The sequence below is a fragment of the Erpetoichthys calabaricus genome, chromosome 15 (genome assembly GCF_900747795.2).
Source record: "Erpetoichthys calabaricus chromosome 15, fErpCal1.3, whole genome shotgun sequence".
Taxonomy (NCBI): domain Eukaryota; kingdom Metazoa; phylum Chordata; class Cladistia; order Polypteriformes; family Polypteridae; genus Erpetoichthys; species Erpetoichthys calabaricus.
In genome coordinates, this window is record NC_041408.2 from 66,545,032 (window position 1) to 66,560,816 (window position 15,785).

General features: G+C 37.7%; 1 protein-coding gene across 1 annotated transcript; it reads right to left on the bottom strand.

The window, feature by feature from the left end:
* On the bottom strand, positions 1–14,050 carry LOC114665780 (cystatin-like). Its single transcript, XM_028820396.2, has 4 exons — positions 13,704–14,050; positions 2,701–2,908; positions 2,525–2,626; positions 1–478 (listed from the first exon to the last, which is right to left on the bottom strand). The coding sequence occupies exons 1-4, from the start codon at positions 13,751–13,753 to the stop codon at positions 392–394; spliced, it is 447 nt and encodes a 148-aa protein (XP_028676229.1). The 5' UTR covers positions 13,754–14,050; the 3' UTR covers positions 1–391.
* Between the last annotated feature and the right edge of the window lie 1,735 nt (positions 14,051–15,785).

A 15,785-nucleotide genomic window follows, 5' to 3' on the forward strand; every position in this document is an offset into this window, starting at 1 on the left:
CATAGTTATTAATAGTTCATTATATTTATTGAATAAAAAATAATGTTATAACCTCAAGAAAGTTTAATGTTTCTCATGCTGTTTAAAAATGATAACATTAGGGTTCCTTTCAAAACAGAATTGATGAATTTATGTTTACTGAATTTAATTTGTGGAAGTTGCTGGCAGCACAGTTAATTTGTTAAACAATTGTTATTTCATTTATGTAGTATACAGGATAAGAAGCATTTACATAATGATCTTGAATGTTTTAAAGAATAAATATACATCAACACCAGCCGAGTGTCATTAAATTTAAGTTTGCAAGTAGAGAAATGCTGAATACACTCAGCTAGACAGAAAACAAGTTGAGAATTATTACAGTAAGTTATTTTGAGCAAGTGTTTGCATTTCAGCTCCAGGTGGCAGGACACTCAAAGCTCATTAGGTGCATCCCTTCTAACCAGACTTTAGTCCACACTATGAAATTACAGATTTTCTAGAGAAAAACAAACAAATAATTAAATAAATCCAATGAATGACACATTTACAGTTTTAAAAATATCTAGAAATATTGCACCTCATCATTGATATTTTTGGCAGAGCTCCAGCTGCAGACATCATTTGAAGATTTATTGATACTAAAAATTTAGATGGTAAATAAAATTACCATGAGATGACTTTATCATTGTAATCAGATGAATAAGCAGAACATGAAGTTACTTCAACATATAGTAAAAGTTACAGAGGAATGTAGTATAAGACAAATAAAGTGGAATTATACATAATTTTTATATAATTTTTTTTTATAATGGATGGCGCACATGGGTGAGGGTCCTGGCTGTGATGGAGCAAGGATCAGTACCTTGCCGGGAGCCCAGTGTGATGCAAGGATGGGGGAGACAACCTGTCAAGAGTACAAGCTCCCCTGATACAGTAGATGACAGCATCCGTGGGTTAGGATTCCCACACAGACACACAAAAGGCATGCTGGGACCTGTAGTCCTGTGGGTCAGCCCTGATGGATTCCATGGGGGCTGCCAGGGGCAGCTGCTTTGATTAGAAATCCCTACTTTATGGGGCTTCTGCTTGACACCAAAGTGCTTCCAATGGGCTATGCCTTAGCACCTGAAGTACTCCTGGGTCCAACATAAAAGGAGCTGCTTGGCTTAATCCGGACGAACTGGAGTCTAGAGGAGCTGGGTGTGGAGGACAGAATTGTGCTTGTGTTTATGTCACGTTTGCCTATTTTGTAAGGTAGTTGTGCCAATAAATATTTTATTTGAACCGGGTTTTGTGTTGGTGACGTTGTACAGGGGCCATGCTTTTGTCTCTGTCATTTCATCCAATGGTCATGCCAAGACCAATCACTATACTAAGACAGAGAGCTGCCTGGTAGTCTAAGCACGAAGATGAACAGCTTATTATTCCTGTTGTATTATGTTGCAAACATTTTTACTTTTCTCATATTAGGGGCACAATTGGAAATTTTAAATTAATCTATGGATAAAAAGTGGAACTTTTTCTTCTGCCTGTTCTGGTACTGCACCAAATTGCCTGGGGCTATAGATGTAAAAGAAATGGGGATGTATTAAACTACAATAGCAGTTAACCCTGACAGTGACCAGACTAATAAGAATAAACATACAAAAGCTATAGATAAGATTATGGGCATTCTTTTCTGTGGCAAAGAGACTACCACAATAGAACAGATGGGACAGATAGACAGATAGATAGATAGATAGATAGACTATCTATCTATCTATCTATCTATCTATCTATCTATCTATCTATCTATCTATCTATCTATCTATCTATCTATCTATCTATCTATCTATCTATCTATCTATCTATCTATCTATCTATCTATCTATCTATCTATCTATCTATCTAACACGTGTGTATGAGAGGCAGCTAAAGGGCTCAAAAGAAGGTAATTCCCAATCAGACCAGGGGGTGGCAGAGTGCATTAATCATTTCTCTTGTCTTCCCGCAGACCAAATGCAAGAAATTCCGCCTGGCTCCCAGGAAGATGTCACTTCTGGTTCCACCACTCAATAAATCACAGCCCAATAACCTAATTTCCAGTACCTCTTCCTGCCATCCAACTATATATCCTCCAGGTTTACTGACCTGTGCAGTTCTGTTTTGTACTCTTGTCTGTAAAGGCCATTTTCTTAATCATTTCTCGCATCTTGCAGCCAATTTTCAAGTATATGGGAAACCCCTTTGTGTGTCAAGGCTTGATTATTTACCACAATAGATAGATAGATAGATAGATAGATAGATAGATGCACTATATAATATATAATAATAACTTTATTTGTTCACAGGGGAAAATAATAATTCTACTTGTTGATTATTATCTTATTTATATTAACTGAGATATTACAAGATCTTTTGAGAAAATAAAAACTTTATTTGAGGTTTATTTTAGTAACACAGTGTATACGTTAGGGTGGGCTAAGCCCCCTCCTGGCCACCCCTTTAACTTCACATATATTTTATAGTATGTAAAAGTCAAATAAAATAAAAAAACGAATACCATTTCATTGGAGGAAGTACAAACTGAGTCGATGGTCTCCCCTTTCCTACACCATGTCCTCTGGATCCGTATGTCCAAGTAGTACAATAGCCCAGGACCCATCTATTAAAAGCACATATCAGTTGAGTGCATAGCTAAATTCAGAATCATTATTCTGAGAAGTAGTTATATGTTACCTGGATCCGTGTCCTTACAGTTTCCTTCCTTAAGACAACATAGTCATCCTCTGACTGATTATTGTATTCCTGCACAGCAAATTCTGCTGCTCCAATTGCATCAACCCGTGCCATTACAAAAGGGTCAATCTGTTCAGATGATTCACACCAGGCTGAAAGAAGTCCAAAAAGCAGAAGCACGCATACACTGGGCCACCAGTAAGCCATACTGATAAGAAGATTGGAAGATATAAGTTCAGTATATTTTTTGATATTAACAAATGCTATGCAATACACATACTAAACACTCCTTGAAATAGAGATTAGTTCTTCTGGTTCAAGCAAATCATTGAAATTCAAGCAAACAGCCTAAAAGGTCAAAGATTAAATAAATAAGGATGTAATGTTCCTACTACGATTTTTAGTTTTATTCTTGTATGGTTGCAGAGTCAATAATGACATGCGTTAAGAGTACAGTGAAATTCTTACTTGTATATGTTAGGCAACATACAACATGATGCCACAAGTGCTGATTCACAAAATTTGCAAAAGTGTACTTCACAGCAAATTTGCTGGGTTCGCCGGTAATCTTGTTTGCTGAATATTTCCCCTAAAAAAGTTTAGACAAGCTGTTTTTTCCCCAGCTCCCCATGATGCTTTGATAGGCCAGAGTCACCTCAAAGAGCTGAGTAATAATGTTTGGTGGGGGTGTCACTACTGGAGCTCTGCTACCTGCCTGATTAGCATGACGCACTTGCTGATCTTTCATGCATGCATACTAACACAGAAATTTACGGCGCTTTGCATATGTGTGAATCATTTTTGGTGCATACATGCATGTGTGATGCAACTACACAATCAGTACTCCTGTCAGATTTGTACCATGTGTGTTTTAAAAAAAGACAAACTCACAGTATTTTCATTTCAGGGGTACATTAACTGTCCATAAAATTGGTTATTCTGCAAAGATTCATTGTATGTTGTGTCTTCACTGCTGGATTAAGTATGTTATGCTGCTCGCTGAATGCAGCATCAATCACACAGTTAGAGGGACAGCCTCCTGAGCATATGATTCTAATCCCTTGCATCACAGGCTCCGTGTGTTAGTTATTTGTAGTGATAGAAGCTTGGGAGACACAAAGGGACATAAAGGACTCAGAGTGTTATGGATTTGGAGTATAATTTTATCTCAGGGAGTCACGATGCACAGTGGTTAGCATAGCCTCCTCACTGCTCAGGTCACATTTTTGGCCATCATAATTGGTCCAGCATTGTTGGTAGATGCCTTCAGGTACCACAGCAACATTATAATCTACTGAAAACTAGTTCAGGTCCTCTTTTACCATGGACTTCAGTGTATTTCATCAAGTTTGCTGAAATTCTTTTTCTGTGTTTTCATCGGATAGCAGATTCAGTGGGGTTTGCTCGTCCATATTTGCTACTTATGTTGATTTTTCCAGGATAGTATGATTTTAAAAACTTGTATTTATACAAAACCTATAATAATAATCTCCCTTACTATCTAACCCATATATGAAAATTAATACATACTGTATTTATCACAATTTAATTTATATGGTGTAAAAGATTAAAACTAGTACTGCATAAGTGCATATTTTGCCTTTGTCCACAGTGTTGAATATGACTGTTTTCATACAATATCACTATTATCCATTCCTAAATATTTAGATATAATTATGATCAGTTACTAATAACTTCTTTTGTCTTTATTTTTCCTTATCAATATCCTGTGGCGTGGCTCTGTGCCACTGCCACCTAGCCAAAACAGTCTGCATCTAACTTTAAAGCTGGAATGGTTGAAGGATACCTCACCATGATGATACTTGCAGCTTTGAATTGTCCATGGCAGTTGATTCCAAGTTCAGGCCTGGGGAAAGCCTGTGGCTGTGAGCTATTATTTCAACCAATTTCACAATCAGGGCACCATTCTTAATTGTAGTTGATCTCACTATTCTTTTTTATTTTCCTATTCTAAGAAACTCCTAAATATTTTTATATTTGCCGAAACACATTTTCGTTTTAATGTACCCTCTTCTATAAAGTTTGCTGTATTAATTGTATCAAGCTTGCAACAACACTGAAGACTAAAGAGATGTAATAACTTTAGTACCATATTAACTTGTTTCCTTGTGTGTAAGAAATACTTCTCAATAAGCAGAGAAGTGAAAATGACAATGAAGGCATGGCTCCCCTTAGCATTCAGTGTTGTTTACACCAGTATCTGCACTGCTCATTGTTAACTATCAGTGTTTGGATACAAATAAAGGAGCAACCCCTACAGAAAGGATAAAGTAGAAGAAAATAATCAAAATAAACGGAAGCATTTAAAGAATACTAACATTTGTGAAATGTTTTAGAAATATTTGTAGGTCTGATAATGAAACCATGAAATCAATTAAAAGTACATGATTGTGAAATTGGCTGTTAATAAAATCCCGCAGCCATGGGGGTCTCCAAGAACTTATAGAAAATAACGAATCGCTTTATCACATTTAAATTCTGTAGAATGTCCAGATGGCACTAGGTAGTCTTTCAGCCTTGAAATCCTTGAGGTTTATTATCTCTTGCCAGCTTATGTTTTTGATTTATTCTACTCTTTGGCGATATAACCATAGCACATGTTATTAATATCAAATCATCCCTTGCTCTTAACACATGGGCTCCACACTGTTGTGTTCTGAGTCCTCTACTGCACACTCTACACAAATGACTGCATGGCGGCAAATGATTCTAATATCATTGTCGAGTTTGGTGATGACACAGTTACTCAGGTAGAGAGGGTGGGCAGTTTCCACATTTTTGAGGACCCTACCTGGTCCAAGCACATTAACACATTGGTGAAGAATGCATGACAATGTCTTTACCACTTCAGACAACTCAAGGATTTTAGGCTGCCTTGTCAAATAAAAGAGAATTTCTACACTTCCACCATCAAAAGTATTCTAATAGGAAGCATCACCTCCTGGTTTGGAAACAGCATGTAGCAGGACTGTGAGGTTCTGCAGAAAGTAATGAGTTCAGAAGAACACACCTCTGAGTGTTCAGTCCCTAACTTCAAGGACATCTACACAAGCAGTGTTGAACCAGGGCAAAGAAAGCTGTCAATGATTCTACCCATGCCAACAATGACCCATTTTCTGTGCTGTGGTCAGGTAAACACTACCTCTGCTAAAAGTCCCATTCACAGAGACTGAGCTGGAACTTCTGTCCACAGTCCATACACATTTTGAATAACGAAAGTGTCTAAAACTAAATGATGCCCTATTGATAACTCTTGCATTAAGTTATTAAGCTATTTAGTTATCATTTATTGTTTATCACATAATTTAAATCAAAATGATTTTTGAATATTTATAAAATCATGTATTACCGTATTGTAATTTCACATGGTTCTTAAAGGCACAGTCATTGGAGCTGAGCAACTAAGCATTTCACTGCATATTGTACTGTATGTATAATTTAACCCTAAGCCTAACCCTAACCCTAATTTTTTTTTTTTGGAATTTGGCTTTTACTATCTTCATTACTGGAAACTTACAAACTAGAGATTCTTCCATTACCACTTCTTTTACAATGTGTGAAAATGTGTTATATAAATAAATGTTTAGGTTATCTGTTTAGATATTATTTGTTATTTGTGATTGATATTTTCTATTACAGAATTAAGTAAAAATGTGGATAAACAGGCTATTGATCTGCCCATTTTCAGAGTAAAGTCAATGGCTATCCAAGCAGCCCAGGTAACAATATAGGAACCCACCCTGGATGAGACGGCAGGGCATCACATAGCATACTGACCCACACTCACACAAACTGGGACAATCTAGAGTTGCCAATTAATTGAGCATCTTTGGGATGTGGGAGGAAAACTAGAGAACTGGGGGCGGGGGGGGGGGGGGGGGGGGTGTTATGATCTCAACACAGACAGACATAGTGAGAACATGCAATTGCCACAGAAACATTGACCGGGCAGAAATTGAATATAGTTTCCTGGGTCTACTAACCTCAACTCCACTGAAGAACAGTCTTTTTTTCATAAAAATTCCTACTTATTTTTCTTATTTTTGTATTTTTAATATTTTTCATATATCTGCTATTTTGCATTTTCCATTGTTTATACCTCCCAGTTTCAGCAGTTTATTACTATAATTTTTTGTACTTTCTAGCCTTTTAGGCAATTTTACACTTAGATAACGCTTTTCTATCTGATAACCTTTTATAGAGGTTTAACCTTATTAAAGGTTGACGCAACTGGTTGATAAGACAGTGGACATCATTATTACAGTGGTTTCAGAAAGCTTCATTTTCTGCCTACTTTATTGTGCTGTAGATGTAATTTAAAATAGATACATTTGCCGTTTTTGTCCATCAACCTAGGGGCTTCTACAAAGTACTGAATTAAGGGTCTGAATACTTATATGAATGAGGGACTTCAGCTTTTGATTTTTAACAAATTAGTAAACCTTTCTGAAAACATCTTGCCACTTTATCATTATGGGATATTGAGTGTTGATTGATGGGAAAAAATGGCAAATATATCTTTTAAAATTAAATCCACAACACAGTAAAGTGCAGAAAATGAAGGAGTCTGAATGTTTTCTGAATTCATTGTACTGTATATCTTTGGATTCTCATTATCCATAAGTCAGCTTTTTTTCATCTCCGTAACATTGCTCATCTGCATTCTTTCCTCAGTGTGAAAGATACTGAAACACTCATTCATGCTTTCATCACTACCCGTCTGGACTATTGCAATGCACTGTTTTATGGCCTCCCAACTAATTGTATCAATAGATTACAATATGTTCAGAATTCTGCTGCTTGTTTACTTCCACACACTAAAAAATCTGCTCACATCACTCCTGTCCTCTATGATTTGCATTGGTTACCAGTTTCTTCAAGAATCAAATATAAAATTATTCTTCTCACCTTTAAAACCCTTCATGGTTTAGCCACTCATTATCTGTCTGAGCTACTGCTTCCTTACACTCCTGTTCTTGCATTAAGATCATAGGATGCTAACTTACTCACTGTACGTAAATACAGGTTAGTAACTATGGGTGGAAGCGCTTTCAGTGTGATAGCCCCTAAAATTTGGAACGCTCTTCCTCTCAGCCTTTGCGAGGAAAAAAAATAATTATTAATTTCAAACTCTTATTAAAAACACCTCCTTTTAATTGGTATTATTCATTTTTTTGTATGTAATTTCTACTGTCTTGTTAATCGGTTTATTGAATTGCAAAGTGTCCTTGAGTGTATGAAAGGTGCTACATAAATAAAATGTTTTATTATTATTATTATTAAATCTCCATACATTTTTTGAGCCTGCTTTCCAGCATACATGAAGCTTACATGAGACCTGGAAACAAACAGAAATAAAAACTTGGATGGACACCAGTTATCACAGGGCACACAACCGTCCAAACTTGCTATAGCTCAGTTTGTTGTCACCAGTTAACTGAACAGGTCCAGGTTGAGATACGAGTGGAAAGTGGAGTACCTGGAGAAAACGCACAAGAATGTGAGAAGAACCTGAATCACTAAGGTTGTGAGATAGTAGTTCTAACTACAGTGTGAGCATCTCAGAAATTACACTTGATTACAGAGCAGTATTTGTGGACTTAATAACAAGATTAATTTCTTCAACAGGTATAAAACAACATTATTATTGCCAAAGAGTTTTCATATTTTCTATGATGTCAATATTTTTTTAACAAAATGTTCTTGAAACAATCTTGAATCAACATTTCCTCTTCTCTGTTTACCATCCATCCATCATCAGACTTACTTAATGCAATTCAATTTGACTGGGGCCAAAGTCTTCCTAGGCTGTATGGGCATAAGGCAGGAACCAACCCTAGCTGGGGCACAGATCCATCACAAAGGACACACAAATTCTTATATTGGGCTGATCAGAGCCTCCAATGAATCAAACACAAGCATCTTTGGGATGTGGGAGGCAAAGTGAAATAATCACGGAAATAGCCAACTTCACTGATTTGTCTTATTTTTGTCCCTGTGACTTCCAGCCATGCTGTATCAAGCAGCTGTTCAGGTTTGTCTGTAAATCTTTTTTAGATTCTTCAAATTCTATCTCACATTTTAGGCAATAGATACACAGCTCATAGATAGAACCTAACTTGCTCAGGGGGAAATTTTACTTTTTACAGAAGCTCAATAAATAAATATTATCACGCTATGACAAACAACAACCCCACTTTCAGACACACCAAAATAACTACAAGGAAAGAAAACTAAAAAGAAAAAAAAGCTTCTGATTTGGCTAAAGATAAAAAGAGCAATCACAGTTGTGAGAAAATTTGCACCAGTATTTGTTAAAGGTGTTTAGTAATTATCTGTATAACACCCTTAGGGAAAAAGTTTACAATATTTATAAATACATTTAAAAGCCTTGTTAGTTTTTTATAATTCATCCATCCATCCATTATCCAACCCGCTATATCCTAACTGCAGGGTCACGGGGGTCTGCTGGAGCCAATCCCAGCCAACACTTTTGTAAATTCAGCATTACACTGGTATACCACTGTTTCCTTTTTTTTGTCTGTGCCTAATGCTTTCTAAACAATTTCTTCACCAACTTTCAGAATTAATGAACAGGTAACTATATTGACATCATTCTCATTTTTTAGTAGCACAAGCACTCCATTAAGGGTAATACACACGTTCCTTCAGTCTACACAGGAAATTGTGGACCATTTATTGCAAGTCACTAAATTTAAGTAGAGTTGATAAAGAGCTGCGAGCAGTGTTACCATTTTCTATGAGTAAAAAAGGTAACATCTTATGGAAAACTTGCCTTTATTTCCATACATCTCTCTCTCTCTCTGTTTATCTCTCTGACGTTCAAAAAGTTTCTGCAATTTTATATTTTCATTGAAAACGGTGAAGGTGGGAGGAGTAGTAATTGGGCATTAAAAAGTTGGTATGACGCCGGGAAAATTGCATCACAAACAAAGGTGACTATGTAGAAAATTGATGTAATTTGTTTTTGAAATTCTTAATAAATAGAGTTTAAAAAAGTGCAGAAACTTTTTGTACAACCCTCGTATGTAGCAATAGGCCTTTTAAAATCAGGAGCCCATTGGTATTTCACAAGTCTGTTATTATTTATTCATGACTACTTATTGAAACCAATATTGGATCTCAATAAATAAAGGAACTTTCTGGAACCTTCAAGTGGATGGTTCCCGTGAAGGAGCAATTTTGGCTCTAACTAACATTTTTATTCTTAAGAGTGTTGTTAGTTTTGTTGCCTTACATCTCCAAACCTGGCTGCTGTCTCTGTGTGCTTTGTATGCTCTCCTCATGTCTTCTTGTATTTTCCCCAAATGCTCCAGTTTCCTGCCCCATTTCAAACACAAACATATTAGTTACTTAGGCAGTCTAAACCAGCCCACTCTTGCTGTGTGTGTGTGTATGTCCAGTATAGGCAGTGCCCCAGGGCCAAGGGGACCATAGTGACAGCATGGCTGTTGTTTTGAAAGGGTTGACATCGGAATGAAAATGTTAATTGTGTTATCATTCCAATATCATATCAACAACTCCATTAAGCTTACTTATGACTATCAACCTTTTCTGTAGCTTACTGCATATGTTTGATGTATTACATAGATGGTGTTCATTCTTTTAATTGCATTTAATGTCACATGAGAAGGCCTAATTAATATTTGTGAACTAAGGAGCTTAAAATTCTAGTTACCCCACTGTGATGGACTGGTGTATTATCCAGGGCTGGCTCCTGCCTTGAATATAATTCTGCTGTAAACTTGAAAATGATTGAATGGAAAATGATCATTTACAAATAAATAACATCTTGTAAACTCTCTGAAACTGAAGTTATATTTGAAATGGACCCTTTCATTTTTCATATATGCCAACCCGCTTATTTTGAGCTGATTCACAGGAAAGCTGGAGAATATTCCACCAAGCATCAGGTGCAAGGCAGGAACAATCCCTGGACAGGTTGCCAGCTCATTACAAGATAAACACACACACACTATGGCCCACTTAACAAAACCAGTCCAACTTATCTGCATGTCATTGGACTGCTGGAGGAAGCCAGAGCACCCAAAGGAAACCCAAATAGACAAGGGAAAAACGTTTAAACTCCACTACCAGTGTGCAGCCATGCCTCCCTTATTCTTCACAAATTCTGTTTTTCCTTATTTAGTATTTGACCACTGAAATGCGCACACCCAATGATTGTCTTGTTTAGAAATGTCAAAGTTTTCTCTACTTCTTCTATGTTTTTGAAATACGTAAGGACAACACTGCCTAGCTTCTCCCTTGTAGCCATAATTCAATAACATTCCTGGCCTTTTCTATTTGAATGAGCTGATAATTAACTGTATGCCTTGGGTAAAATGGCACGCCCAGCACTTACACCTTCTCTCCTGTCTTTAGTAATTTTGAAGTAGTTATTTAGAGCAAATTGTAAATGTGAACACAAGTATGTGTTCCTGAACACAAATTCTCTGACTTATAATGCAAATCATATTTTCTTTTTTTTTGCTTTTTACCACTAGCTAGTCCTTTTGTAAAATGAAAGTGCAAATTTACTGTTTTTTTCATCTTCAAAACATGAATACAAATTCCATGGTCACAGAATAATTTCTAAGTACGTTTCTACAGCCTTATATAGTATTTTTATTTATATATATATATTTTTTTTCTAGTTTGGGGAGTACAGTCTATTGCTTCCGTGATACAAATGCAGATTTACTCATGACTTAAAATATCATTGTTATCAGATTTCTTGTATGTCCGTTAACACCCTAACATGTTCATCCACATTCCTTTTTTCAGTTGACTTCAAGTGGTTTCCTGATTCAGCATAAGGTATATTTTGTTACTTTTCTCAGTTTTTGACATTCCCTTACCTTCTAATTAAATCCCATCCATCATATTCTGCAGTCAGAACTCTCCCACTATCCCAAATCCCTCTCCATAGGCCCGTACACTCTTAAAAATCATGGCACTTTACTGGATTGTGTGATAAAGAGTCATTTAATTCTGGAAAGGGTTCTTTGCATATAAATGTGGTTATTTGGGCTTTGAAAAGGCTCTAAATAGGAGGACAAAAGAGAAATCTTTAATGTGTTTTAGGCTACCGAGCAGCAAACTAACAGATCGAAAAAGACTGTGTTATTTGGCAAGAATCTGTTTAAAATCAGGAACCACTGGTGTTTCACAACTTTGTTATCATCCATTCACAATTATTTTTGGAACTTGTTGGGTTCCTAAACAAAAGGTTCTTTCTGGAACCTTCATAGTTCTTTTGTCCCCCAATGCCATTGTTTCTTAAACTATGGGTTGCCACATAATTGTGTAGAAAAATTAGCTGAGTTCATCCAAGTGCCAGTTCTGTGGCAAATGATGCACTGTCCCTTATTAAGAATACTACCAGTTGTTGTAATATGCAAAATAATGGCGTTTAACAAAGAGCTTTCATTTCTATGTCACGTAAATATAGTAATGAGTCGATAATGGCCAACTGAGTTGAGGTGATTTGTACTTACAGCTGAAGGTCATAGGAAAACAATTGAAAATGTTTTTTATTCTATTGTCAATGCTGTCATTTGCCAATGTACTGTTCAGCTGTCATTATGGTAATACTCTTCTTAGGTCACAGTATGATGTGATTTTCTTATTCGAGTCCTCAGATTAAAACGTTTGAGAACTTCTGCCCTATGGCATCGCTCTGAATACCCACTCTGGCACCTTTATTCTTAAGAGTATAGTTCTCCGTTACATCTGTCACATTATATTAACTTTTACAAGTCATGGTAAATTAGCCCTGATTTTGAAAAGGAAGGATGTGGAGTTCTCTACTATAATGCTGAGATTGTTCTGATATTTTTCGGGTAGGGATAGCAAACGTTTCGGGGTAAGGTAGTAGGCCTATACATGTCGCCGAAGAATGGCAGTGTGTTGTATGTTGATTAGCGTAAGAATGTCACTGTACTCTTTACACGTTAACAATAACGACCCAAAAAACCTGTTCTGCAAGGGCTACAAAATAACACGGCCAACGCTGTAATTTCATTTCGTTAAGTCGATTTTCATTTCTAAGTCGCACCATGTCCAGATGTACTATTTTCCGTATGCCTTCCGCACTAGTGGCGCAAATAAGGCAACGATAGCAGCACAAAGCGCTGGGGGGTCCATAAGGAGCATATACTGTATAACGCGGCGAACTAAAGTAAAGCGCTCGTCTTCAAGGGGGCCATATACTGTACAACCCACCCAATCCCTCCATCAAATCTCCCCCGCATTCACATCCGTCACTTGTAAGAACAATGGTAACCGTGGCACATCTCTACGGGGCCGAAAAACTAATTTGCATACCTCTTTCAAAACCACTTGTTTCGCCCTGTTTCGTACTTATTTCCGTGAACAATTTTCCAGACCTGGTACATTATACTTTTGAAACGTTTAATATAAAGTGTAAAATATATTCCCTTGTCTTTTCTTGATAAACGAAATGAAAATAAACCTTGTAGGCTATGTCTCTAGCTAATTATAACTCCTGAAACTGGCGCAAAAAATAAAATCCACTTTCAATCCAGTGTCAACCCGCATAATTCAAGTTCGTTTATGGCAGAGCGGCGCTACAGAACATACAGTCTGTCCGGGTACAATCGGGCGCAAGACAGGAATTAAAAAAAGGAAGACGGCAGCTTATCGTTTAACACACTCACACACATCCGCACTCTGGCAGGGTTTTTCAAAGTGAACCGATGATCGAGTCCAGCACGCATTTATAAACGTCAACGACGAGTAACCTAATCAACCCCTACAAAAAATACAGGGCGATTTGCTCAGGAACGCGAAACACACATTCGACCCCTTGTCGTTTACTGTATTAAAATTAATTACTGTCCCGGAATTCTATCTTGAGATTGAAATGTCATCCCTGCCCGAGTTTATTTTACTATCATACTGAACTCTCAGATGAAACGCCGTATACTGTAGAAGCTTACCTTTTGAGTGAAGTTTCGCCGTAGCTGTGATGACAACGCATCGCAAACATTACTGCCTTCAGGGCGCTCCGACAGTCTCACCTGCTTGTCGCTGCTGATTGGCTTACGGTGACAGAAGTAGAGTTTCTGGCTTTTACAGTCATTGGGACATTAATCGTTTAAACTGCAATACTATATACTAACACAATAAAGGAAGTACTGTATTAAAAAGTGTGCTGTGTTTTTAAAATTTTACTGAGTTGGGGTATTATCCGTCTCCTTTCCTTCTTTAACCTGTTTCGTGTCACCACAGAGTTGCAAATACGTCGGAAGTCCTACCGACTACTTGTGAATTCCTGGCACTTTCTTCTACTCCTTCATCTCTGATTCCTCTGTCCTTTCTATTAAAAGTCGTATTTCCAACCTGATTGCATACAAACACAATTTCTCCCTCCACTAGGGCAACGGTGAAGAAAAACAATACGGACACAGTGAAGAAAAACAACCTGTGTCGAGAATAAAGTCTACATGTTGACTTTATTCTCGACATTTCCACTTTATTCACGCCGTTTATGTCGAGATTAAAATCGACATTTCCACTTTATTCTCGTAGTTTATTTTGTCATTAAAGCAGAATGTCAGTCAGTCAGTCAGTCATTATCCAACCCGCTATATCCTAACACAGGGTTACGGAGGTCTACTGAAGCCAATCCCAGCCAACACAGGGCGAAAGGCAGGAACAAATCCCCAGGCAGGGTGCCAACCCACCGCAGGGCACACACCATGCACACACTAGGTACAATTTAGAATCGCCAATGCACCTAACCTACATGTCTTTGGACGGTGGGAGGAAACCGGAGCAAACTCACGCAGACACGGGGAGAACATGCAAACTCCACGCAAGGAGGACCCGGGAAGCGAACACAGATCTCCTTACTGCGAGACAGCAGCGGCACCGTGCCACATCTAACGCAGAATGTCATAATCTAAACTTCATCTTCAAATGAATATTTAATTTATTTGATTTTCTCAAACGCCGTCATAAATTATGTAGCACATTAAATGCTTTGTATTAAGTGTTCCCCGAGCCATGTTAATCGGTAAGTGCTTCTTAAACTGATTTCGTTTTTCACTAAGAGGAGGCGCAGGCAGCGATCGCAGCACAGAATACATTAATTTCATGATATTCCTGCTCCCTGAACATTTAGAATGCTAAGATAAATACTTGGTATCATTTTCATGGTGAAATTCATTAAAGCATGTATTAAACACGTCGGGGAACGGTGGCGTGGAGGCTGCTCTGCTGCCTCGCAACAAAGGGGGTCCCGGGTGTTCCCTGCCTTGAGTCTTTTTCTGGTGGGTTTACTCGGCGTGCTTCAGTTTCCTTTCAAAGTCATGTAGGATGTGGGGTTTTGTTATGTTATATTGACCCTGCTAGTGTATGTGTTACTCGTATTCACTGTGATATGTGCTGGCGCCCAGTTCAGGATTTGCTCCTGCCTCGCGCATTATGCTTGTTGGGATCGGCACAACCCTGGATGGATGGCATTAATTAAACATGTATAACGCATTTTTTTTTTACAGTTCTGAACACTCCTATGTCTAAGTTTATAACTAGTTTTAATTTCACAAAGACGTTTATTGTGTGGTGATTGGTTATATGGAGAAAGAAAAAGGAAGAATAGGAACTGGGGGTTTGGTACATCAGATAGAGACAGCACGCATGCAATAAAGAAAGCCCACTCAGAAGAACATCCATTGAATTCTGTGTTCGTGTCTCCGGCCACCAGATCACGAACCCAATATTTGCACAATACTTCAGTTAAACCTGTGCGATACCCATTCATACATAAAGCTTTATGGAGCCTTGTCACACCTGCCATAAAGTTCACTACATTGAACGTAGACCTGGGGACCCCTTACTGCGAGGGAGCAGCACTACCGCCACGCCACCGTACCCCCCGGGCACCCATGTTTAATACCTGCTTTAATGCATTTCATCATGAAAATGATATCAAGTATTTATCTTAGCATTCTAAATGTACAGAGAGCAGGAATATCATGAAGTGAATGGATTCTGTGCGGCGATCGCTGCCTGCGCCT